At 45.4% G+C, this 27,245-nt stretch overlaps 1 protein-coding gene and 1 pseudogene across 1 annotated transcript; one reads left to right on the top strand and one right to left on the bottom strand.

Annotated features, from left to right (window-relative positions):
* Positions 1 to 11,451: 11,451 nt before the first annotated feature.
* Positions 11,452 to 25,898, bottom strand: GC (GC vitamin D binding protein). Its single transcript, XM_066632268.1, has 12 exons — positions 25,883 to 25,898; positions 25,346 to 25,415; positions 24,031 to 24,163; positions 23,467 to 23,678; positions 23,020 to 23,158; positions 21,174 to 21,268; positions 19,202 to 19,340; positions 18,012 to 18,205; positions 17,248 to 17,380; positions 16,016 to 16,113; positions 15,151 to 15,283; positions 11,452 to 11,472 (listed from the first exon to the last, which is right to left on the bottom strand). Exons 1-12 carry the CDS (start codon positions 25,896 to 25,898, stop codon positions 11,452 to 11,454), a joined length of 1,383 nt encoding a protein of 460 aa, XP_066488365.1.
* On the top strand, positions 12,599 to 12,718 carry LOC136656147 (5S ribosomal RNA; annotated as a pseudogene).
* Positions 25,899 to 27,245: the final 1,347 nt, after the last annotated feature.

The following is a 27,245-nucleotide window of genomic DNA, read 5'->3' as shown; positions in this document are numbered from 1 at the left end:
GGAAGGGGGGCGGAAATGGGATAGTGATGTCTTCTCTTGCCATAGCAGCAGCCATAAAATAGGAGTGTGACTAACCCCACAAAATGCCCTGAGTGCATGAAGCTGCCTTCCCCTTGGACAAGCAGGTGGTTCCCTTAGCTCAGTATTATTTACACTAGCTGGACTGGCAGCAGATTTCTGGAATATTCTCAGCCCTACCTGGCGATTTAACCATGGACAGAGCCTTGGACCTTCTGTGCATGTCTCCCAATGAGCTATGGCCCCTGATTTTTCCAACCTTTCCACCAGAAACAATTTTAGTTGGAGATGCTGGAGATGGCACCTGAGGTCCTAGTTATATTTGTATTTCTATACTGCTTTTCAACAACAACCAAAAAAAGTTTTCAGTGTGAAAAAATTAGATGGTTCCCTGCCCCAAAGGGCTTACAATCAGCCTCTGCCATGTTTATTAAAAAACAAAAAGTATCTGAGAACTATCTCTAGTTTATAGTCCATCTGGGCCTAGGACTGTTCGGGCCACTGAAAACATTACACAGGCTCAATCACTCACACAGTCTTCTGCTACAAAACCGAAAAATTTCCAGTCATTCTTGGTTGGTTGGCAAGCTTCAGTCTTGAAAGACTATGGTATAAGCCTACAGCGCCTGGTATTCCCAGGCGGTCTCCCATCCAAGTACTAACCAGGCCTGACCCTGCTTAGCTTCCGAGATCAGACAAGATCAGGAGATAGTATTCAGTATAGGGAGATGGTTGGCAACCTTCAGTCTCGAAAGACTATGGTGTAAGCCTACAGCACCCGGTATTCCCAGGCGGTCTCCCATCCAAGTACTAACCAGGCCTGACCCTGCTTAGCTTCCAAGATCAGACAAGATCGGGCATGCGCCCTGGGGCCTTCTTGGCTTTCCTCTTATAGTGGCAAGGCACAACAATGGGTGCTGCCTAAAAATGCTCCCTATGCAGAACATAACCTGTCAAATACAGTCTCACTGGGTTGCTGGAGATAGATTTGGCTGACTCTGAGTGTCGCTACTGCTGGAGATTTTCCCCCAACGTGATGCAATGTCATTTAGTCACGGAGGTCCCATTAAGCACCTGGAGATGGGTGCTGATTCTGGGAAGCTCCAGGTGTTGGATGGTTGGCAGCGCCAGCTGGAGATCAGTTTTCCCAACAGCCACCTGCTTTACCCCGGTGAATTGTTTATGAGCCAGGCGTGTTCAGCCTTGCAATTCACCCAGCAGATAGTAGATAAAGATATATAGGTTCTCCAACAATGTTTATGGAAAGGCAAAGCCTCATTTTCTGCAGAAATTCTGTAAATTGAAGAGAAGCAAAATCAATTAAGCTCTTTGTAAGAGCTGCTCTGCAGAACATCATGTGATAGTTTCACTGTGATTCGCCTTAAAAAAAAAAAATCTTTAGGGTGGCCAAGTAGTAATGATGCAATGAAGCTCGGTGGTTTCAAAAATTCAAATGAGTTCCTTGCCCTTTGGCACAAGGGGGATGAAAGAAAGAGAAATTGTTGTAGTATACACTGAATGTCGTTTCTGGAGGAAAAATCCATTACGGGGTACAAGCCATGATGTGTATGCGCAACCTCCTGATTTTAGAAATGGGTTATGTCAGAATGCCAGGTGCAAGGGAGGGCACCAGGATGAGGTCTCTTGTTATCTGGTGTGCTCCCTGGGGCATTTGGTGGGCTGCTGTGAGATACAGGAAGCTGGACTAGATGGGCCTATGGCCTGATCCAGTGGGGCTGTTCTTATGTTCTTAAGGAGGACCTTGTGCTAGAGATGTCTAAGAGAGTTCATAAAGCCATAGCTCCCAGGATTCTCTGCAGTGAAGCCATGACACGTAAATCAATTTAAGTGCATTCTTCAGTCAATTTACTCCTGTGATGATCCTTTTATTCTAATATGTTTGCTCTGGAGCCAATAGCTTGTGTGTTGCCATTCATAGGGACAATACAACCCACAAGCCACGTGTTTGTAGTCTTTGGCCGTGTCACCATTCGGTACCGTCCAAGGGCCTGCTGTAAACAAACACTTCTATGTACTGATTTCAATTAACGTGCCCCTTGCTTTTCTCCAAGATCTGTGTCTTTCTCCAAGATCTTGGAGATCTTTCTCCAAGATCTGTGTCTTTCTCCAAGATCTTGGAGATCTTTCTCCAAGATCTGTGTCTCCAAGATCTGTGTGCTTATAGGGGGGGGGGGGTACCATCAGAATGTCTTTACACCCTTGTACTTTCTTTTCTATCCCTGCTTCACTCTGGTGGGACTACATAATGACTCACTGTCGTGTGGAAGAAAGAAATATACCCTCTACCCCTGTTATGGGGTAGCCCAGACTTCATGGACAAAGATTCCACAGTGGAATGCAATGTGTCCTTCCAGTAGAGACATACTGTCCCCTCCCAAGGTCTTGCCAAAATGCATGTCCTCTCCCCTTCCCTCTCCTCCCACACCATGAATCATAATGATGTGGACAAAATGGATCCAGAGGATGTTTTTCTCTGTCTCATAATACTGAAGAGTGGAGGTCAACCCATGAAATTGATTGGCAGGGAGCTTCAAATAATAATAATAATAATAATAATAATAATAATAATAATAATAATAATAATAATAATAATATACAGTATTTATATACTGCCTTTCTTGGTCTTTATTCAAGACTTTATTCAAGGCGGTTTACATAGGCAGGCTTATTAAATCCACGCAGGGATTTTTGCAAATTGAAAGAAGGTTCTTTCTTTCAAGAACCACAACATTCAGGTGTTTCTATCTGATCTAGTTTAACATTCTGGCCTCCATCCTCCCACGCTCCGAGCAGATGGAACAGCTCGGCTTCAGCTTGTCAGCTGCTGCAAGGTCGCACGGTGCCGGTGGCCTCGAACTGGCGACCTTGTGGATGTTAATCTTCAGGCAAATGGAGGCTCTACCCTCTAGACCAGACCTCCTGCCCAAGAAAAAAAACTTCTTCGGACAGGGCGTAATCAATTTTTGGTATTTACTGCCGCAAGGTGTGCTGATGGTGATGGCCACAAGGTCAGATGGCTCTAAAAAGGGATTAGACCAGTGATTTTCACCATTTTTTTTTCTCGTGGCACACTGATCTCTATGGTCTTTTCTATGGTCTTTGCCTCTTGGGATGTCACTTTTGGCTTCTGGGAGATTCATTCAGGTTCTACAGCTCAGTTTGTAGGACAATGTAATAAAAAATTGTCCCTCCTTTGGTTCTGTGGAGACAATTCATTACTATAGGCAGTTGCCCTAGAAACAGAGCTATAACAGAGCCGGAACAGTTTTTCAGCAATTTTCAATGCTGTGCTCCAAACCTCAGTGGCGCACCTTTTCTGGCACACTAGATAAAAATCACTGGATTTAACAATAGGTCCAGCAGTGATACTAGTTAGATGTGCTAGTTAAATGGATTACCTGTGCTAGATAGATGGAACTTCCATGCTCTGAGGCAGTGTACCTTTGAATGTCAGTTGCTGGCAAGCGACAACAGGAGTCAGTTATTGTCTTCAAGCCTGGCTAGTGACCTTTCTGGAGGCTTCTGGGTGGCCATAGTTGGAAAGAAGATGGCCAACCTGGGTGGGCATTTGGCCTGATCCACCAGAACTCTTGTGGTGAGCGTTTTGCTAGTGATTAGTATTGATGACTATGAAATAGAGCCAGTCGGGGCATTGGAGTGTTCTGCAACTGGGGCTAGAAGCAAGAGCTTACAATTGGCCCCAGGACTGGACACTAGGGTTCCAAGTCAGCCTTTTCTTTGTAATATTCATATTTCATGACCTGCAGCTTTCTATGATGACATCATGGCCACCAGCAAGTGGCACGCAAGGTGACATTTAACTCGATAGCCTGCCGTCACTATTAATAAAACATAACATGACCTCAGCTGGAAGAGTCATTCCTTCCACTCCTCATGCTCACTCAGAAATTTAAAAAGCAAAGAAACAAACTATGAAGAGGAGCCAAAAGGTTTCTGTGTGTGTTTTGCTGTCAAACCAAACCCCACACCAAACTGTGACATGCATCCAAGTCTTCTCTTTCAGGAGAGGCCCTGAATGAGACACACGATCACAGCCAGACTGCTTCACTCTCTACTCCAAATTTAGCTCTTGCATAAGCAGGCTGGATGGATACAGCTTCACATGTGGATTTCTGCCCTTCGTGTAGCTAAAATCCAGAATGAAGTGGCAAAGGCTCTTTTTAGATCCTTTTTGTCCTAGGCAAAATTCCTGCCTGTGTTAGGCTGCTCTTACAGGCACAGGAGCAAGGGGCTACTTAAAAGGTTGGCATCTTTCAAGACAAAGGCATGGATCAAATAATTATCATTGATAGTAACTGGGCTCTTATATAGTCGGCATTTCTGCAAGTAATACAGACTTGCTCAGGCTTCCAACGATTTCCCGTCAAGCCTTGAATTCATCACCTTGCCTTGAATTCATCACTATGTTCATTGTTGTGATCACTGGTTTATTTATCTTGAATATTTGGAAAATGGTAGAGATACTATAAAAGAACATAAGAAGAGCCCCACTGGATCAGGCCAAAGGCCCATCTAGTCCAGCTTCCTGGATCTCACAGTGGCCCACCAAATGCCCAGGGAGCACACAAGACCACAAGAGACGTGCATCCTGGGGCCCCTTCCTTGCATCTGGCATTCTAAGATAGCCTACTTCTAAAACCAGGAGGTTGCCATCATGGCAACCCATCATGGCTTGTAACCTGAGATGGACTCACCCATCATGGCTTGCAAACTGTGATGCACTTTTCCTCCAGAAATCTGACCAATCCCCTTTTAAAGGCATCTAGGCCAGATATTATCACCATATCCTGTGGCAAGGAGTTCCACAGATTTATCACCCGCTGGGTGAAAATGTATTTTCTTTTGTCTGTTCTAACACTCCCAACTTTCAATTTTAATGGATGTCCCCTGCTTCTGGTGTTGTGCAACAGGGAAAAGAACATCCCTCTATCCATCTTCAAATATATATATTTTTAAGAGCCTTTCGTTCATTTACAATGTTCTGTCTCTTTGCTCCAGAGGGCTTCCGTTTTTCGTATTAACATGCACTAGAACCCTCTTCTCAAAGTCTTGGAGGAAAATGATAGAGGGACTAGCATTGAGGATCCAATCAATTTTTGTGGACAAAAAGCCTTCTGCCCCACAAATGTGGAATATGATTTATCAAGCCTGGAAACTGGAAACTGGTAACATATATCTTTCTAATATGGGCTTAATGTCCAGTTTTAATCTGGTATTAATAGACTCATGAAGCATAACTATTTATACTCTGCAAACAGCTAGAGAAAGCTTCACTGGTGGATTTTTGCCTGCCCTTCACCTGCTAAAGGTATGTCTCTGTCCATGAAGTAAACAGTGACCCTGAGGGTGACTATTTTTTTTTTAAGTACAAGGCAGTAGAAGGGAAACTGTTGCAGCATTTATAGGGCTAGCAAGTTAATGTTTGATGTGTTGATAAGCCAAGCCATGCTTTTCACATTCTGACCTGCCTGTTTGCAGAATGAAACTGGGGGAAAATACCATTGCTTTAATAAATGATGACCGAGTTGTTGACTTAGAAATGACAAATGACGTTTTCCCCTCCGGTGGCGTGTTGGAAAACAGGCTGATTCCATGCCCACCTCCCCAGCCCAGAGACATTCTATCAATACTGTGTGTAAAAGGCAGGCCTTGATCTCAAACTAGAATGGAGGCAGCTTTTTTTTTTTATGCTGGCAATAAACGGGAACAGATACAAACCGTTCCATTTAGACGTCTTTACCTTGTCAGCTGGTAGTAACTGATGAGAATTTTAAAAGCACTCAAGAGATACTAGATCACGTCCCATTAAATGCCACTGAGACTTTATCCCCTGGTTGCAACACACACCTTTTTTTATAATTCTCACTAGTGTTTGCAAACTTTGTTAGCATAGTACTGTAGGAGAAGCAGCTACGCTCTAAGAGTAAAGGGGTACTAATAGAAGTTAATGACGCTGGACCAAATTTAGACTCTAATAAGTGCCATAGTTGCATTGCCCTTCAGCCAATAGTAGCAGTTTGCGTTTAGCCATCAATCTTGAGAACTAAAGGTACTCCTGATTATTGCCAATGAATTGATCTATTCTAGGGCAGTGGTTCTCAAACTTTTAGCACTGGGACCCACTTTTTGAAATGACACTCTTATCAGGACCCACCTGGCTTTATGAGATTTTTTTAAAAGGGTGATCTAGAAAGAAATAATATTTTTATTTATTTACAAGTAATATTTTTATTTAGTTGTTTCTTTGCAAAAATACCTCAATCCATTGCTTGTAATCAGAGAGCACTAATGAATGGCCTCAAGGCCCGAGAGGCTTAGGGCCCAATCCTCTTCAACTTTCCCATGCTGATGCAGCTGCAATGCAGCCCTGATGTAAGGGAACCAATGTTCCCTTATATTGAGGAGGCCTCTGTGACGGACCCCTCCACCCACCGCAGGATGCAGCACACGCCCTGTTAGCATGGCTGCATCAGCACTGGAAAGTTGGAGAGCATTGGGCCCTCAGTTATGTGACCCAGGATTCACCTGTCCCCTCCCAACCTGTCATTGACGGACTTAAAAAAAACTATACCAGAAAAAGACACACAAACAGTTATCTCCCTGTATTTACACAAGCTTGCAAACTGCAGGAGCTCAGCTCCTTGAAGGGCAACAGCTATCTGATTTTTTAATTGCTTAAGGCAATTAGTCATCTGATCTTCTAATCACCTGTGTTTTCATTGGAGGTTCTGCAGGAGCCACCAGAAATTGGGTCACGGCCCAGCAACTGGGTCCCGACCCACTGCTTCAGAAACATGAATTGGGGTAAAATTGCTCTGTCATTCCAGATCTTTCACAAATAGGAAGCTGCTTTCTTAATTTGTTCTGAAGGTGGCTTCTCAAAATCACCAGGTGTGGCTCTCTATGAACTTCTAAGCAGCTTGTTCCCCTTGCTTTAAGTACTTAATAAAGGCACCAGGTGCCTTGTTTCCCAGACACTTTCCCCACTGGCTAGCTGCACAGATTTGGTTGTTTTTCCCCCCTTGGGGTTGACATTTATCTGATCCCTCCGGTTTAATCTTTAAGAAATCTGTCATTTGGAACTTTCTCAAAGCCTTGAGCTTTGAACTGTGTCATATGCACGCCGTGATGTGCGGCGACGGCAGCATCAACCCTGGGTAACCTCATTTGCGGGCCGGAGGATTAGTCCCTCCTCTGTGCCTTCCTTCCTGGCGCTGACACCAGCAAGCTCTTTTGCGCCACAAATAGCTAAAGCATCTTCCCTCGGAGTGGGGTGGATTTCTTAAGAGCAGCAGAAGTAATTTTCAACCTCCTGGTGACATCACAGATGTATTTTTGCACCTCTCATTTGCTCTCCCGCTATGTGGCAGTTTAAGGATATCTCTTCCCTTCTACAGTTTTCCAAATGAAAATAGGGATGTTTTGTTTTTAAGTAAGTCCCCTATTTGCACAGCAAGCATCAGTGGTCTTGGAGTAACTCCACTAACACAGCCATTTTTAGACAGCATATATGGGGATATCCATGTGCTTGCTGATCACAAATTCATGCATTCTCCCAAGCTGTGAATAGACCCTATGCATGTGCTAGTTGTATAGGTTCCCCAGTGGAACATGCGTAGCCTGTGCATGTTCGGTGTGCATGAACTTTAGAGTTCAACACTCTAAAGGTAGTTGAACATTGGACTGGATCAGAACTGAGCCAAGCTGCTTCCCCCCAAATCAGAAAATGGCCTCCACTTCCTTCCCCTTTCTCTGTTGATTCCCCAGTCAACTGCGTTAGTCCCCAGTGTCTATGTTAGATTGAAAGCTCCTTGAGGCAGGGTCCTGTGCTTTTATAGCCTGTAAAATGCCATGCACACTGATAGTGCCATAGATGGTAAATTGATGGCGGGATCAAAACAAGCATATTGTATCCAAGCTGAGATTTGATACTTCCTGGTTCATCACTGTGCACTTAAATACTTTTCTACTTTTCTAGGAATATTGGCAGAAACTACAGTATTAAACTATAGTAATATTTAATAGCAGAAAGTATAGTATTAAACTATACTTTAAGAAATGTCAACAGCTGGTTCACCTTTGAATGTGTGAACAGATGCCACAATGCATTCAGGAGTGAATTATTGTGATAATATAATTATAAGTGAATACCCACCAATGATGAATTATTGTGATAATTATAATAATAATGAATTATAAGTGAATACCCACCAATGATGAACTGAGACCCCCCTCACAAGACACCAGGTTGATGCTCCCCTGGTCATTTTAAGCAGAAGCCCTACTTAAAATTGGGACTCCTGCATATTGATGTATGTATGATGGCCAAATACGGCACGCATGTCAGAATTCAAGATGGTGGCACTCATATCTGATCTTACGATGCTAGGAAACAAATGACTTTGGATAGCTGCGCAAATATTAGACTGCCCAGCCCAGCTTTTTTCCCCCAGCATATGGAGGGCCAGCTGACAGGGAGAGAGCTTAGATCTACATTTTTAGACACAGACTAATGGAGCTGAAATGCTGACTATCAAGGTGTCTGGAACGAGGGGATTAGTTGATTTCATTCTGTGCTCAAATTGTGCGGGAGAATGTAGGGGGTTCTTGATGTATAACCCCTGCCTCCCCCAGTTATAGCCAAATTATGCCCCATATAACCTACTAAAACCAGCAGCTAAGGAGGCTATCACAGAAGGCAGTGGGGTTGAGTCCCCTCTTGCCCCCCCTTGTAAATTGAGCACTAGGTGAGCGGCTCTATAGGTTTTCAAGGTTCATCCTCCGCCGTGCCACTTCACATGTTCCTCCTATTCAAAGTACCACCGGAAATAACTGGCGATGACATAATCACCAGTTACGTCCAGGTTGGGAGGCCATATGAAATGTGATGAACACCAGTAAGAGGCTCAGGGTGGATGGGAGGGCTTTTTGGAGCACAGAAAAACATGCTTTGGAGTTCTGCCCCCCAAGCCAAGCTTCCTACTGCTGTTAGCTGTGTTCCTGGTCTGGCTGCTAGGTGGCAGGTGTCCACAGATCCCACGAGTACCACCAGAAACCACCTCAAGTACCACTGCTTGAGAAACACTGCTCTATACTTTCATCTTGCACCAAACAGAACAGGAAAAAAGCTAGAGAACAGAAGTTTGTGGTCCCTGCTCTGGTTGGTAGGTGGTACAACACTGCCATCTACAGGCTAAAAGCAGGCACATTTTGTCTTCAAGATTAGTTTGGTATATAATTGCAACTTCTGTGAGAATGTTAATGCATCGTTCCAGTGATAGACGTACATGTTTGTGATGCGCAAACTCCCCTTGTCTTGATTCACTGCAGTTCATTTTTTCCCCTAGGTTTTGCTGGAGGAAAAGCCACAAGAGGATATATCAGGATGGGGAGCGGGCAAGACAACGCAGGCACCAAACTGCTCAAAAGCACTGCACCTAGACAACTAGCATGTCAGTAAAAACAAGAAGTTAGAACCTTTCTTCTTAGTGTACTAGTTTTGGTGGGTAGAGAGATAAGCATATTTTTTTTGTATGCAGGACTATTCAGTCACTTGAGCCCCCAACTGCAATATGAAATGGGACTGTCCAGCCACAGATTTACTGCCTCAGTGAGAACTATGTTAGATATTTTGAGGCGGGGTGTGACTATTCAACTGGCACGAGAAAACATTGCATACATTCTCAAAGACAATGGACTCCTTTTCACATTTTGGGAGCATACAGGGTCCTAGAGGACCCTCTGGTGTAGTGGTTAGAGCACTGGCCTAAGACTGGGGGCAGTAGGGTTCAAATCCCTTCTCAGCACTCAAGCTCATGGGCTGACCTTGCGCCAGTCACTTATCTTACCTGACAGGGTTGTGAAGATGCCAAATGATGTACTTGTGGCTGGCTAGGCTTCTTATCCCCTTATATGTGTAAGGAACACATGCAATTATACACATGTGAATGGGTGCGCACACACAACACAGTGCGTATGTATACTCAGTGGGCTCCAATAGTCCTAAATAATCCTGTCCTTGGTAAATAATTGTTCTCCCTTTAAGAGGGATTGTGTGTGTGTTTTAAATAATTAGTGTTCTCTCTCACACGTATTTAATGCTGGCTTATACATGAGGCCAACTGAGGCAGCAGACTGGTCAAGTACCTCTGTCTGCCATTCACCTCCACTGCTATTCCTTCTCTTCCTGCTCCCTGGATTTGCAAAGGAAGAGGGGGAGGAAAAGAAGCAGAAGAGAAAATGTGGAAGGGGCATGCTAGAGACTAGAGTTGTTGCAAGTATACAAGGGTGTTCCCATTTTCATTTTGTGAAGGTTGGGGGGATTTAACTTATGGTGTCTCTATCCAAGGAAACCTGCTGGTCTACATCTGTTTTTGTTTTTTAAGGCTAAGTGAAAATATGTTTACTTTGCCAAATTGCCTCGGTGCTGAATTTGTAGTCTAGCACTGATTAGTGCCATAATTGTTTTCGTTAGGCTCGGTGCCCTGATCTGCAAAACAGCCAAATTAGGTGGTGTGTTCATGAAAATGAACACTGGTTGTAAAGAACCTCTCCCACGGTGACAAAACCGCTATAGAAATCATGAGTTATATGAATATCAGTCACTGCTGAAACAGAGACGCCTGTGTTGGCTCGGTCATGTCGTGAGAATGGATGATGGCCGAATCCCAAAGGATCTCCTCTATGGAGAACTCGTGCAAGGAAAGCGCACTACAGGTAGACCACAGCTGCGATACAAGGACATCTGCAAGAGGGATCTGAAGGCCTTAGGAGTGGACCTCAACAAGTGGGAAACCCTGGCCTCTGAGCGGCCCGCTTGGAGGCAGGCTGTGCAGCATGGCCTTTCCCAGTTTGAAGAGACACTTGGCCAACAGTCTGAGACAAAGAGGCAAAGAAGGAAGGCCCATAGCCAGGGAGACAGACCAGGGACAGACTGCACTTGCTCCCAGTGTGGAAGGGATTGTCACTCCCGAACTGGCCTTTTCAGCCACACTAGACGCTGTTCCAGAACCACCATTCAGAGCGCGATACCAGAGTCTTTCGAGACTGAAGGTTGCCAACTACTACAAATCCGAAAGTGATTATATTCTGTTTTTTAATCCACGCATAGATACAAGATGAAAAACAATTGTATTCCTGTTCTACTGACAATGTTAGCTATGTTTTCTAGGGCACTTGACTTTAATGAATGAAATGATCTACAATGGCTATACTTCTATAGAATGTCTTTCTCTATTTAATTATCACAACCATGGAAATGTGAATATAGTCTTTTTTTAAGATTGCTGTAGCCACTAGGAAGGGTGCCAGGGCGACAGAGAAAAAGATGATGCTGATGACTCCAGAAAAAATGCCACCCGGGTGCCTCAACAGGTGTGGGGGATCAGCCTCTCAAACCTTTTCACTCTGCACCTGCACAGATGACAAAGGGCAGAAGAGATGAATTGATTCGCATGCATAAACTGGGAGACAGTGACAGAGAGCTACTGGTGATATTAACATGAGAGAGGGCAACATGCTAGAACTCTTACCCATCTCTTGTGGCTTACGGGATGGGTACACAGGTGATGCTGCATTTAAAATAGGTGCTGGGTCTTAGGCTTCTGACCTTCCTGCTAATCCACAGGGAGATTAGCTGTGGTAGAGCCCCTGCTTTGCATCCAAGGACTCCCAACTTCAGTCCCCAAAGCCTCAGAGGCCACTTCCAGGTCCCACTGGGCCATGACCAGCTCCTTTGGCCTCCATGAGCCTCAGAATGCCTTGAGGAAGTGACGGAGCAACTTTTGGTTTGTGCCAGCCTCATCTGGTTACTTCCTGTTTGCTTATGCACGCTTTCTGGGGCGCACAAAAGCCAATGGACCCAATATGACCAGAAGTGGCTTCTGGGGGCTCCCAGGAATGTCATAACATCGAGCATCATGTCACAACCCACCGTGGAAGGGAGGTGGTTCGCACCCCTTAGAACAAAGCAGATTCACGTGTTCACTTGATTGTTGGCCAATGGAGAATAATTAAGTACCTCCTCAATGTCATTATGCTAGTGTCATTATCTCTTAGATCAGACATTTTCAACCACTGTGCTGTGGCACACTGGTGTGCCGCGAGCCGTCCACAGGTGTGCCACAGGAATTTGGGGTAAGGTCATTTATGAATAGGGCCAATGGGAGATGTGAGCCCCCCACTGGCAGCATGGTGTGCCTTGTCAATTGTCCAAAACCTGGTGATGTGCCTTGACCATTTTAGTGCCTTGTCAGTGCGCCATGAGATGAAAAAGGTTGAAAATCACTGTCTTCAGATAATGACATATATCTTAGAGAGCCTCTTTGTTTTCTTCTTACTGCCAGGAATGCTGTGGCTGAATGGAGGGGCATCACAGAATTTAAGGATTAATGCATGCTTCTAATATTGAAGTACCTTTGTGATTTTAAACACTGTTATAGGGTAGGTGTCACCCTTCCAAACTCAACTGTCCAGACAAAGGAAGCTGACAATGAAATATAGCCAAAGAGAAAAACAGGTGCTTTTCTTGTCTACAAGATTATGCAGCAACTGTTACCCTGCACATGCCCGATCTTGTCTGATCTTGGAAGCTAAGCAGGGTCAGGCCTGGTTAGTACTTGGATGGGAGACCGACTGGGAATACTGGGTGCTGTAAGGCTTATACCATAGTCTTTCAAGACTAAAGGTTGCCAACCACAAGATTGTGCTGTGGGATTGCAGTGTTTTTTTTTTGCCAAACCTATAGAAAACCCTTGGGACCTTAAGAACCTCAGAAGAGTTGGAGTCGCTGTTGGAGCAGACCATTAAACCCAATATGTTTCCCTCCACAGTGGCCAACCAGATGCCTCCGGTTCATCCCTAGCTCATGATGGTAGTGGCGTAGCTAGGGGTCGTCTGGGATGGGCGGCTCGAAGTGAAGGGTAGACCTGGCCTCCACCTTGAGATCACCTGCTGGAGGCCAGGTCTACGCTTTGCTTCGAGAAGCCGGTAGACCTGGCCTCCAACAGGGGAACTCAAGGTGAAGACCAGATCTACCCTTCAAGCAGCTGCTCAAAGCAAAGGGTAGAGCTGGCCTCCTCATCGAGATCCCTATGCGAGGCCAGGTCTACCAGCAGCTCAGTGGTGTGTTTGACACCCTGGGTGCAGCCTTGCCCTTGCTACACTACTGCCTGATGGTTCTTTGAACACGCAACTTGATTTCACTTTCATGGATACTGTACTAGACCTATCTTCCTTTTTCTTTCCTCTTCAATGATTTGAGGAACTGTGAACAAGGGGGCTGGGGAGGGTTGCCCCTTAAAGTAATCCAGATGTTGCAAAATCCAGATGTTGCAGAATTCTTTGTAGAGAATTCTGTATAGAGAACAGCTGCATTCTCAGCCTCCAGCCTCTTCACATATGTTCTAGCATGACAACACACAGACACAAGAGTCTCAGTAATATCTCACATACCTGTTTTTTTTTTTTAAATGTATATAATATTCCCGCAGCTAGTTCAGTATGCAAGGCTCATCTTGAGCACATGTGTGACCAATTCCGGTTTTAATCTGAAAATGAGGAGAAATATTGATTGAGTGATGGCTTTCAGATCTCTTTTGCTTATATTATGATGGCTGCAGCAGGAATCCCAGCCCTGCACAAAAGAGCACAGTGAAGGACACACTCTGAAACCAGGGCTGCACCAGACTCAAGAATTGCTTTGACATCAGCTTGTTTAGTGTGGCCAAACACAGGACCAGGAAAACACCTTTGCCCACAGCTGAGAACACCGAACTCTGGTACCGGTCCAGGTGCTAGATGTCTAGTACACAGACTCCATGCATTCATGCAACCAGATGCAGATAGCTGAAAGGATCTTGTCCCACCATGCAGGTTCATTAAGGAGCTGAATTGACCTTGAGCCCAAATGCAGTACTTAATATTGGGTGGGGGCAAGAGGGCAGTAAGCTGCAGGGGATTGGGGAGGAAGGCTAAAGGAAATGGCTACTAAGATGAGACCCCATTGGTTTTGGGGGTACCTAGGCGAATTTGATATATTTTTCAACACCGCACTTTTCCAGTGAATGTTTGCGGATATCTCTTTTGTCTTTTTTTCCAAGACAGTGAGCCCATTTGGGATGGAAAGCCCACGTAAACAACTGTGTGAATTTTGTTGTTATGGTTAAACAGTAGTACATAAGTATTCCTTATAGTATAGACTTTGTAAATATTGGTTCGTACTAACAGCCCAACTCTCTGGCCGCAGGCATTTCGGTTCCAAGGTATGAGGGTGTTTGCTGCGGGTTTGTTTGCTGTGTGAATGGTTTCATTTCCGTGATCTAGACTCATTTGTTCTAATCAATGGCCCCCCACAAATGCGCAACTACTGCTACAAACTGATGGACAGCTCCCATATATGCAATTATTTACTGTTTTAGTGTTTATGTAGGATGATGGCTGGATCCCAAAGGATCTCCTCTATGGAGAACTCGTGCAAGAAAAACACCCTACAGGTAGACCACAGCTGCGATGCAAGGACATCTGCAAGAGGGATCTGAAGGCCTTAGGAGTGGACCTCAACAAGTGGGAAACCCTGGCCTCTGAGCGGCCCGCTTGGAGGCAGGCTGTGCAGCATGGCCTTTCTCAGTTTGAAGAGACACTTGGCCAACAGTCTGAGGCAAAGAGGCAAAGAAGGAAGGCCCATAGCTAGGGAGACAGACCATGGACAGACTGCACTTGCTCCCAGTGTGGAAGGGATTGTCACTCCCGAACTGGCCTTTTCAGCCGCACTAGATGCTGTTCCAGAACCACCATTCAGAGTGTGATACCCATAGTCTTTCGAGACTGAAGGCTGCCAACAGCCCCAGCACAAGAGATGCTTTTAACTGCCCAGAATTGGGCTGAATCTCTTCCTGATCCTTTTCGTTTCCAATCACTGAGCAGTTCAAATTGCCTGTGTTTTCAAGTTCTCATTTACAACCACCAGGACTAGAAACATGCCTCTTTTAAATTGGATAACTTCCCTTGGCATTCCTCTGTGTTGCTGGTGCTACCTTTTCCCAGAACCAGGAGTTCCAAGTCAAGTCCCCCAAAGTAGAGATTGCTGCTTACATTCAAGCCACAATACGATGGAGGGGCGTTCAGAAGGCAGCAGGTGGAGGCAAAACCGGCCCTTTGCTCAACCAGCCCGGAAATGACATCTTCACTGGCATTGGGCAGCGTCTTGGCAAAGTTCTCCCTTAGCCTGTATCGTGGTCAAACACAGTCATGTTGCAAATGCTTCGTCTGTAGGTCAAGCAAAAAAACAACCACCACCCTCGTGCAAGGAGACGATGCCCAGATTGGAAGTACACATCACCAGATCATACCATGTGCTGCACAACTTTGCAACAAAGCGTCATACTGAGATTTCAAACAGCGCATTTCAAGTGCGGTTTGCTGTTATGTCTCAATTCACAGACAGTTGACCGACCAGAGGTATGGCCAGTGGTTCATCTCAAGAGGGTCCTGCACATGAAGATGAAGGTGAAGCAAACCACCAGTGTATCACAAGGGTTTGTGTCATCCGGTGTGGGAAGCCAGCGTGTCACACCGAGGGCAACGCCCTGGGCAGTGGGTGTGGTGTTCCACCATCGCCCTACCCCTCTGGTTTTTTGGCTATAACATTTGATACAATGGAGATATTTCATTGTGGTTTTTTTCTTTGCATTCTGCATGACATTACGCATCAAATGATATATAACATGATGGTATTATTCAAAAATAGCAAGATTCTAAAAATTATGGCTAGTAGTGGTGTAACCCCCCCATGCGCATAACATAGTGCGCAGCCCCTACTGTTAAACCCACTGCAACCCACTGTTATACAGATGGGGAAAACTGAGATTAGGGAAGAAATGCTTGTCCCCGGACCAGTCATTGTAGGCAATTTTATTTTGTTTTATGGCTTGCAATTGTTAAAAAGTTTAGCACTCACCTTTTCTTGAATTCTAGGAATGTGTGATCGGTGTAATCACTACACAGCTCACTTCCTTTTGTGAGCAATTCTGTTATGGCAGCTCTCATTTGGGGTCTCTGGAGTTCGAAAATTAAGTAAGGAGATGCAAAAAAAAAAAAAAAGAGAGAACCTTTTCACAACACATTACACAACTGGTGAGTTGCCAGCAGTATATTTTCATTATTTCTTTATGCAATCTACAGCCCAGTCGTACGGCCTGCTGCGTAATTGGAACTTGTATCCTAGAGCGCAGTGTGTTTTATGGGTGTTGCAAAATGTGACGTAACATAGAGCACAGCTTCTGCCTGTGTGTGCATTTGTGTGTGTGTGTGAGAGAGAGAGACAAAGGGGGGCATATCTACATGAGTAGCATATATCGGCCTTAAGGCAATTTAATTGGGAACGGGTCATTTGTTGAGAGTGCTCCATAATCAGCCAGAAATCACTGGTTCCTGCTCATAGAATTACAATTTCAGGGTTCCTTGGGAGAGGGAATGACTCTTACAGTTGGGTGTGTAGATATGCTATGGGTAGGGGTGTTGTTGTTTTTTTTGTGTGTGTGTGATTCCCCCTCCCCCAATTTCTTGATTAAAATAGCAAATTGTGGTGTTATGTGTTTTTATTCCAAGACACATTTTAATAAATTATAATTCTATTATAAATCATAAATTGTAATCTATAAATTATATTATAAATTACAATTGCTTTAAAAATGTTATAGGTAGGTGATAGAAGGGTACTAGGTAGGTGATATAGGGCATACAGTGACAGCAGGTAGATTCTTGGAAAAGTAATCTATTTTAATTTCTGGAAAATATCTTAAAATATTGGAATAAAAACACAAAACATTGCATTTTGGTGTTTAGCACCAAAAGGTGGTTTTTTAAATGCATTTTTAAGAAATGAAAACAAACAAAATAGCTATAGGTCAGAGGCCCTATTGAGGAGCATCTCCTGTGCCCCCTCCTTCATTTGTTCAATGTCTGAGTACCTTATTTTTTATTGCATGTGTGACCCTTTCCACAACTTTGATAATTAGTCATGTCATATGAGACCACTACATATGGTCTTGTAGTATCCACCCACCTATCCACCCATCCATCCATCCATCTCACAGCACCTCTCTATTTTTAAGAGTATCTGAAAGATTTGGTACCCCAGCCAGCTGCAGATGGGGTAGCAGAAGCAGTCAGAGCATTAATGTCTTTTACCTGTGCAGCAAAACAAGCTTCGGGTTCTTGAGCGCTACAACAGGTGTTCAAAAACTGAAGGCCTTGGGTATAGACAGCAAAGAGAAGCACTTCTGGTGCACGAGTGTATTTCTGAGCACCTTTATAGAAAAGTCTGCAATAGAAGCAAGAGAGCTCCGAATGGGTTACCTTTTGCATCCACCACAAGTCATGAATCAAACTGCAAATTAGGATTTGTATTCCTTATCTGTGTATAGGCCCAAGCTGCCTTATGCTATGGCCTGCGGATCAGTGAGTGATAAAGTTTCCCAAAAGCTGGGTTGGAGAGTTATTTCCAGTGAACCAGAAATAAGAACGAACCTCTTTCTTGGTTCCCTTAAACTGAAACCAAGCCAACCATACAAAAATGGTTCAGTAATCAGCGTGTTATTCAGCTAGAGTTCTTCCACTGAACGATAAAATGTCTAGAACATAAACATTGTCAAGCGGCATCTATGACTGTGTCCCTGTTCTCCCCCCCTCCAATTCTCCTAATGGTACAGCTACTTGGTGCAGTGCCCTTGTCCACCAACCTCTTGTACTCAGAGTAAGGATGACTGAAGATTGGGGAATAAGTAGGTTGAAATGTCTGCTTAGGGGGAAGTCAACTTTGCAATTGGCCCTGGTAATTGAGAGTCCTACTACAGGAGATGTTGGCCATGAGTAATAAACAGAGAACAGCCCAAGGGCGTCATCCCAACTTGAGGGGGCTGGGGCGGTGGTGGGATGGCTCAGAATCCACTTACTGTTCCAGTTCTTGATCTCGACCTTCACCACAGAGGGCTTTAAAACAAGGGTTTGGAACATCAGGAAGCTGAGGGGATTGGGCCCAGGGGAGTGAATATATGCACATATACGTCGTCAAGCGGCTAGGGCTCTGGCAACAGTCGGCAATTCTCTTATCTTTGCTGGAGAGCCTGTTGCATATTTCATCAGTGTGCTTTGCCCCCTGGAAAGAAAGCAGCAAATAATGATGTTTTCCATACTGATTTTTGCAGGATGGCAAAATTTCCCATAAAATCCACAAAAAATAACCCTCTGGTCCACCTGAGTGGAAGGCCCATCTTCCTACATGGTTCCAAACATAGGTCAACATGCATTTTGACTCTTATGGGATTGAAACCAGAATGACAAAGCTTCAGCACAGAAAGTGAAGCATTCCCTGCTACTTTTCCATCCCAAAATCTGCTGCCAAGACTCAGTGGCATTACTAGGGTACTGCATCATCTAGTGAAGGAGGCCAGTATGTCACCCCCATGATGGATACCACTCCTCCCATACAGTGGGTATGGTGATGCAGCATTGCCCCGCCGCCACGGGTTTCTTGGCTATTACTTTTGATAGAATAGAGATATTTCAACGCAGTTTGTTTCATTGCATTCTGTATGAAATTACGCATCAATTGATATGCAACATGATGGTATTATTTGAAAATACCAAGATTTAAAAAATGTTGGCCAGTAGTGGTGTAACACATCCCCACCCCCCGTGCGTGTCATCCGGTGTGGCCTGCACCCCCCCCCACGCCACTGCTTTCAGCAAGTCAGAAGAGGATCGAAGCCCCCAGTGGAGTGGCAGGCTGGAAGGGGAGGTGGACAGATGGGCTGGGGGGCTAGTCCTTTTGCTGTATCTCCAAGGGCGCTACTCCCCATGGCCATTTTAGATTGCATCATGGCAAGTCCTGATACTCCCATGTATTTAAAAAAAGCCTGATAAATTTCTGCATATAGTAAACTGGCCTGTCAAGGAGATGGCTGGACTAAAGTGATTCCCCTGCAACCTGCAACCTGAAGTCCGGCATAAACCATGGTACGTAATGCATGAGAGCATGGAATTTGGGGTGAAGCAGGTTGTGCCATCACTACTGGTCACCTACTCAAACGGCACTCAGACAAACTACAACCTCTGCTGATGTGGGGAAATCCTTTTGCTCAGCAACACTGACCTCCGTCTGGATGCAGTTTTCAGTGACTGAATCACAGCACATGGAGAGCACTTCAGTAGCATTTTCTGCCAGGAAGGAGACATCCTCAAAGGAAGCATCAGGACTTCTTTGGGTGTATCTTACTAAGTAGCTAGATATGGGCACACAAGACAAGGAAGAGTTTAGGAAATCTCAGCTCCTTGTTTCCCGGGAGGCTGGCCTTTTTAAGTGTGTTCTGACGACAGCTAAGGAACTTAACTGAATCGGGATCCAAAACTAATACAGAGAGATTTTTATTTTCAGTGAGCCAGAACCTAAACTCCTGGTTGCCTTGAACCCTAACCAGAACTGGACCCCTAAGCACAAAAAGTAGCAACCATCTCAAAATGTGGGTCAGTAATCAGACACTCAGGCCTCAGCTATGCCATTTATTTTCCTGCTTTTCCCCCTATCATATATGTAATGGATCTGGTAGAACTCTGCCTGCCTGTCCATTATTGCCTATGAGCTAAGCCCCCACAAAGTTGGGACCAGGGATGAATGGGGGCTGGTGGGGGCAAATGGGGACACAGCACTGACCCTCATTATGACTGAATTCCTTTTGTAATGACACTGCAAGCAAAAACAGCTCAATATTATTCCACATGGATTGTATACAGTTCCAAGTGTCTGAACCAGTTACTAAACTACTTCTTTAAAGCTGCAATCTTATGCACACTTACCTAGGAGTAAGTCCCATTGAATGTCTGAGTAGGCGTGCCCAGGATTTTGCTGTTAGTTCGTGTCTGAATCAGAACTGAACTGGAGAGTTCAAAAAACGCTGATGAACTTGAACCTCAAGTGAAACCCAAATTTCTAATGGGACTGACTCCAAGGAAGGTGTTCCAAAGAGATTGTGAAGAAGTATGGTCTCGCAATTCCAGGAGCCTGGTAGTGACCCCAGTCCTGAAACATGCTTTGTCTGATAAAGACTCATGGCCCACCCCAAGATTGCACACAGGTGTTTTCTGAGCTCTCGGTCTGAAAAACTGCCATACTGTATTTCAAAAGCTTCGTAATTTTTCATCACATCTTGCCAAAGATGACAAGAGAAGTGTCGGGACACGACCAGAAAAAGATAAAAGAGCAAGAAGCCAGGTCAGGGTCCTATAAGATTCCCACACCTCAGTGCCAAATCCTTAGAACTCAGTGCAGGCTGGGACAGAGATATAAGGACTCCAACTGGTCCTGGGATTTATAGGATCAAGTTGCCTGCTACCTGGGGACCATCCTTGCTCCTGCAGATGCTGTTCTTGTGTCCTGATCTTATTTTTTTTATCTGGCCTCTTGCAGAACATCTCCCAGCTAATTGGGAGGACTGCACTTGCCCTAGACCTCTGGTCCCCTCTCAGGTGAACTCACTCCAACCCCTTCTCCTGTGAGTTCTGACCTGCCTGGCACAAATGCCTCTGAATGTTCAGTTCTATCAACTGACCTCTCATTTCTGTCTCCAAGGGGCCCATGTACCCGCCGAGTCCTAATCTTTGGGTAGACTTCTGCTGTTTGGACTATCTTCATGTTTTTCCCCCAACAATTGTCATACTTTCCACCTTGTGAATCAAATACGACACTATAGAGATACCCAGCTCCCTGCCACAGCAGCTGTTAACCAGTACTTTTTTTAAAAAAATTCTACCAGAATGTAATTGCAATGAAGAACAAATGTGAAAAAGGAGCTAAGAAATCACATTGGGTGGACAAATGTAGTTTCCTGCTCTAACATGTTTTGGGGAGCTTTGATTTAAAGAGGAATGCTTGGATATGATATCAAAACCAATGTTTATCCCATGAGAAGCTGTTAAACTCTGGTTATTCAGACCCTGAAAGATCTCCCCCTCCCCCGTGTTTGCAATGAACAGGAAGGACCCACAATTCAGGTATTGAACATTTGAAGAACATCTGATCTGCCATTAATGCGGAAGCCGCAAACACTTTTCTTGAGTACCTGAGTTTGGTTTTTTCTTTGCCCAGGAGAGCATATCGGGAGCATGCTTTGTTGGACAGAAAGGTGAGGGTTGAGACAGTCTTCCGTCCCAGTTTCTGCAACATAAGAGGAACAGTGCTCATTATTTAACTTTGAGAAGAAGTGCGTGACTTGTACTTTAAGAGGGGAGCAACTTCAGGTGCAAGGGAGGGCACCAGGATGCGGTCTCTTGTTATCTGGTGTGCTCCCTGGGGCATTTGGTGGGCCGCTGTGAGATACAGGAAGCTGGACTAGATGGGCCTTTGGCCTGATCCAGTGGGGCTGTTCTTAACTACAATTCCCAGGAGGCCTTGCAGGTCTCTTGTTATCTGGTGTGCTCCCTGGGGCATTTGGTGGGCCGCTGTGAGATACAGGAAGCTGGACTAGATGGGCCTATGGCCTGATCCAGTGGGGCTGTTCTTATGTTCTTAACTACAATTCCCAGGAGGCCTTGCAGGTCTCTTGTTATCTGGTGTGCTCCCTGGGGCTTTGGTGGGCCGCTGTGAGTTACAGGAAGCTGGACTAGATGGGCCTATGGCCTGATCCAGTGGGGCTGTTCTTATGTTCTTAACTACAATTCCCAGGAGGCCTTGCAGGTCTCTAGTTATCTGGTGTGCTCCCTGGGGCATTTGGTGGGCCGCTGTGAGATACAGGAAGCTGGACTAGATGGGCCTATGGCCTGAGCCAGTGGGGCTGTTCTTATGTTCTTAACTACAATTCCCAGGAGGCCTTGCAGGTCTCTTGTTATCTGGTGTGCTCCCTGGGGCATTTGGTGGGCCACTGTGAGATACAGGAAGCTGGACTAGATGGGCCTATGACCTGATCCATTGGGGCTGTTCTTATGTTCTTAACTACAATTCCCAGGAAGCCTTGCAGGTCTCTTGTTATCTGGTGTGCTCCCTGGGGCATTTGGTGGGCCGCTGTGAGATACAGGAAGCTGGACTAGATGGGCCTATGGCCTGATCCAGTGGGGCTGTGCTTATGTTCTTAACTACAATTCCCAGGAGGCCTATCAGGTCTCTTGTTATCTGGTGTGCTCCCTGGAGCATTTGGTGGGCCACTGTGAGATACAGGAAGCTGGACTAGATGGGCCTATGGCCTGATCCAGTGAGGCTGTTCTTATGCTCTTAGGCCAATGCGAAAGGGCCAACAGTGTCGCAAAACCCACCAAGCCCACAACTCTGAATGGATTAAAACATTCAACACAGGTCTGTTTGTCAGTTGCAAGGAACAGGGCGGAAGGGTATGGATCTCAGCATCAGTCATGCATATCAGAATCCTATCCCCTTTCCCTAGCGCAACATACCCCCTGAGACTTATCAGACTTAGAAATGGGTCCAAGGAGACCCTTTAGGAGACCCCAAGGAGACAGCCAGGCGGCTTACAGGGAGGTAAATACAAATGATTTTTACTTACCTCTCCTGGCCATGCAGTGCATGCTTCATCAGCACTGCCACACTGCGTAGGCTGGTGGGGAATAGGATCGGGCTGCCTGTCTTGATCAGGCAGCTCCAAGATCAGGCTGTTCAGATTTACTGAAAATCTCTTGGTGCTCCTGAACTGCTCACAATGAGATCTAGAATGGCACTTCTAATCCGTACCACTGAAGAGTGAATGGCAGGATCAGCATAGGCTGTTTTAGCGCAAGGAACCTCTGGAGGAGAAGGATTTTTGCTTCTGCAAGGGAGTTTCCTGGTACTCCTAGCTTGGTACTTCCTGGCCTTAAAACTTGAATTCTGGGATCTTTCAAGCTGGCTAGAGCTAAGGAAAGGCAATTTTGCAAAGAAAACATGATACTCTGGTGTTGAGAGAAGAATGATGCACTGACCGCATTCACGATGCAGGGTGTGGATTCTGCTGAAGACTTTCTGCAGCAAACATTCAGCGAGTGGAGGAAGCTCTTTACAGAAGCCATCAAGACCAGAATCGGGGTGTGGCTAAAGTCAGTGGCGAACTCATAGAGAAATCTAGAAGATAGACCATATATAGTGCATATCAGCCCATTTAGCTAAGTAAAAATAGATTAGGAACAGATCTAATCTGTGGGTCATCTGTGGTTGCTTTTGGATTTTGGGCAACAGCTGCCACTGGTGCCAATGGGTTCTCTTCTCCCTTGTAAGTCGTCAAAGCAGTGGCATAGCTTAGAGCAAAGCACTAAGTTTTGCAGGGAGCCTTCCTGCGGCATGCAAGTGGCCCCTCCCCTTTGAAGCCATTCCAGGCAGTGGGAGCAAAATGGAGCCATTGAAACGGATACAGTGTTGACAGTACGACTTACTTCTCTACGAAGGCCGGGGGGTCTCTACTGTAGGCCTCACAGAGCTCAGGGTTGGACAGCTCCACATATGTAGGGAACTCTTTGGGGGGGTGTTTCAAGGCCGCCAGGCAGAGCTTCCGTTCCAGGCCTTGCTCGGCACAGCAGGCTGCTATTCCCGGAGGTTTAGGGAAAGGATTGTTTTCATCACAGGACTTGGTGGAGAGAGCTAAGGACTGGAGTCGGTGGGTGGGAGAAAGGGAGAAGTGCAAGTTATACTTTTGCCTGAATTCTCACCATCTCACCACTCTCACCATCACATGCAAACATGAGCACAGCCCTGATGGGTCATATCAAGGGTCCCCCCCCCCCCCCCGCTCAGGATCCTGAATCCCTCAGTGACCATAGCTCAGTGGTGGAACACCTACCTTGCATACAGGAAGTCCCCCTGTCTCGAACCCTGGAAAGCCACACTATCTGGTGGAACCGACAGTGCTAGGTAGAAGGACCGGCCGTCTGAATCTTGACAAGGCAGCTTCACAGGCTCGTATGACACACTTAGCACAAAGGAGACATCAAGAAACATACCTCAGTGTTGTAGCACTCGGGGTCGGCTCCTTCGGGGCAGCACTTTTCTGCAAGGGTGACAATCTCGTTGACAACACTAATGATTTCCTCAAATGTGGCACCGGAGTACTTTTTGCTGTTGTGGACAATGGCTCTGCGAATAAAGGGAAGTCAGTGAGGCATTGCAATATTCCCAGCAGCCATTCTGACCTGCCTTTTCAAATCTCCTTAAACAGAAAGGATTTGTGTTTCAGCCATACGTTAAATAAGAACAAATCTCGAGTCCCAAAGAATGGCCCGATCCTAACAGGGCCTTATGCTGGCAGCGCGAGCCTTCCAACTGGCAAACTAGCCTTCCCAGCCTCGATCTGCCCTCCTCCGTACCCCAGTCTCCTACCTGTTCCTGTTTAAGGTCCTTTATGGCTGTTGCAAAATGCGTCATGCCATATAGTGCAGACTGGCCATCTCTGCAAGTTCAGGTCTATATGCCAGTGGCCACCTGGTGTATCCCCGTGGAGATACGTCAGTGCAGGAGTTGGATGGGAGGCAGGGAGTGGACAGAATGGGGCAGGGAGGGGAGCACGTAGGAGACTGGGAGGAGGACAGATCAAGGCTGGGAAGGGGACAGTATTGCTGGAGGTGGTGTCACTGATATTCACCCCCCTTCCTGGCCTTGATTCACTCTCCCAGGTCCACACGGACTTGTAGATCCAGCAGGGTAGTGACGGCTTATTCTGGGCAAGAAAACAAAGCTTCCCTAAACTTGAGGGGGGGGGTGTCTTTGTGACTTGAAATCCCCATGAGATGCAGTACCCACCCCATTAGTGTGACTTCATCGGCTCACAAGGGGTTAGGTAGGATTGGCCTGGAAGGAATATTGATGATCTTTTATTCCATTGATCGGCCACATAGCATTCTGTCTCTCTCTTAGATTTGGAATCAGCAGCTTATAGCCCAAGTCATCTCATTCTGTTTTTCACAGCTTCAGTGTACTTTCTGTGTTATTTTATATCCACTGACTTCAGCGATAAAGCATGCAGTATATTCTGGGGAACAGAGGTGGAAATCCCCGAAATATTCTACCAATTCCTTCAAGCATCACCCATAATCCACCAGGTTCTTCACTGGAACCATGTCTACCTCCCTGCCCTCCACCACCAGCATTTACAAAACCAAAAGTTAGCAGTCCTGCTTGAAGGAACAGTTAGATGTTCCGTCATCTCAATCAGGTATTCAACCATCGTCTTTATGGCTGGGGTCTCTGAATTTCAGCCAGTTCCCTGAGTGCCAGCAACTCCGATGGAACACAGGGGTGTGAATGGGGACTAATACGTACAACACGCGGAAGTCATCTTTGCCCAGGTTGTTGAACTCTTGACAGATTTTTTCCTGCATATAATCCCGCCCTGAAAAGCAAAACGAGAGGAGTGGCAAGTCAGTAAACTATATCAAACACCCCGAAACAAAATGAACATGATTTTGAACCTTCTTTTATGCAAAAATGGAGACTGGGATTCAGTGAAAGTTGGAGGCAGTGGTTGGCCAAGGCCTCCTTAATTTCCCCTTATTCATTCCATTTGACTAATTTCTCTTAGCAGATGCTAAAATTGGCCAGTACAGGATTTCAGAGCTCAGTTGCTTAACAGTCTCGATCCCCATTCTCCCTCCTCCCTCTTTGGGGAAAATTGAACTAAATACGATGGCTTCTGTAGAGATGCATTGATTGCAGATGCACAACCAAGGCCGGTTCCAAGTTTTGAGGAGCTACTGGGCAAAATGGTCCCCTCTGGTGCCCATATGGTGGGCTTCTCAAGCAGCAGCCAGTAGACATTGCTGCCTGGAATGGCTCCAATTCAAGTAGGAGGGGCAGCACCTGCAATATTTACCATGCCCCTTGTAGTAGGTGGGACCTCGGTATCCACTGATTCGGCATCCACTGATTTAACTCACTACTGATACCGGGGTCCACCTTTAAATGCCTCAAAACAAGGGGGAAAAGCGCCAAAATCCCATTTCCTACCTTTGCGCTGTTAAACCGTACCTGTTGCAAGCTTTATGGAGCTTTTAAGACCCACTTCTGGGTTTCTTGCTCTTGTCACCCCAGAATGCATTGATATAGATGTTATACTGCATTCAGCCACTGGATTGGGGTGAATAATGGAATCTGATGGAATCTAAGAGAATTATTCACCCCCTCTAGTGGCTAAATGCAGTATAGTGTCTAACCTTGTTACAAGGCATTTAAAAGTGGACCCTGGTATCCACTGGATTTTGGTATCCACTAATTTTGGTATCCACACAATATATTTTTTTTAAGTCTGAACACAGAAAACCAGCACAGCAAAAGTGAGACTAGATTAGGATTCTTCTCTCTGACACAGTTGCTTATCATCATCAGAGGATTTTGGGCCAACCAGGTTGCAGGAAGGCTGCACAACATAATTATTCTGAACATGTAAAACCTATCCATCTTTAATGGTATCATACAGACCACATTTCATGAGTTGAGGATGGGCTAAAAATGTGCTCCTCCATCTTTCTAAGAGAGCTGCCTATGAATCTCCATTTATTCCACCCTTCTGCAACTTCCTGCAAGGTTGCCTGATTGATGGAGGCAGAGCTTAAGGTTCCCTCAAGCATTCTGCTTATTCTTGTTTAGAAACTGTTTCTGTGCTGGATGATGGCTTATCCCTTTGGAGAGACATAAGTCTTGACTTAAAGGCAGCTTCTTACCACTTAAATGATCACTACCGACAGGTATATGAGGCTTGACGAACACCAAAGGGAAAATAAATTTTATGACAATCCCACCTCTCTAATCTTTTTGTTCTGGCTCCCTGAGAGATTCCATTTCCAAAGTGTTTCTGTTGTCTCCTCTTGATTTATAAAGGTCATTCAGTCTGAAAGTGGTAACAATCCTAGCATCCTTATAGCCTGTTCCTCTCTCACTCCACATTTGGAAAACAAAACTATGTTTCGTTCTAGATGGAAGAAGGAGAATTTCTCATGGAAAAATCTATCTCTGCTTGTAAACTAGAGGTGGAAAAATGGTCTGGGCAGCGCAAAGGTGAAATTGTCAATCATAAGTGATGCTGCCTGAAAATATAGGATCTCTGTTGAAGAGCAGCAGGCTTAAGTCAAACAGTAGGATGAAGGCTTTCAAAGCATCACCCTTCCATAGAGTTCACTATCAACCCCAGCAGGTTCACATGACTTTTCAAAGGATTATAGAATTT

The sequence above is a fragment of the Tiliqua scincoides genome, chromosome 6, assembly GCF_035046505.1.
Source record: "Tiliqua scincoides isolate rTilSci1 chromosome 6, rTilSci1.hap2, whole genome shotgun sequence".
Lineage (NCBI taxonomy): Eukaryota > Metazoa > Chordata > Lepidosauria > Squamata > Scincidae > Tiliqua > Tiliqua scincoides.
Note: the sequence above shows the minus strand (reverse complement) of the source record. Positions and strands in the feature narration are given on the sequence as shown.

What these genes read in the sequence shown, in the direction of transcription:
- GC (XM_066632268.1), bottom strand. An exon ending in CGAGATCAAGAACTGGAACA is followed by an intron (nt 17,381 to 18,011) that starts GTAAGTGGATTC and finishes CTTCTATTGCAG; the next exon opens with ACTTTTCTATAAAGGTGCTC. An exon ending in CATCGTATTGTGGCTTGAAT is followed by an intron (nt 11,473 to 15,150) that starts GTAAGCAGCAAT and finishes TCATCTGTGCAG; the next exon opens with GTGCAGAGTGAAAAGGTTTG.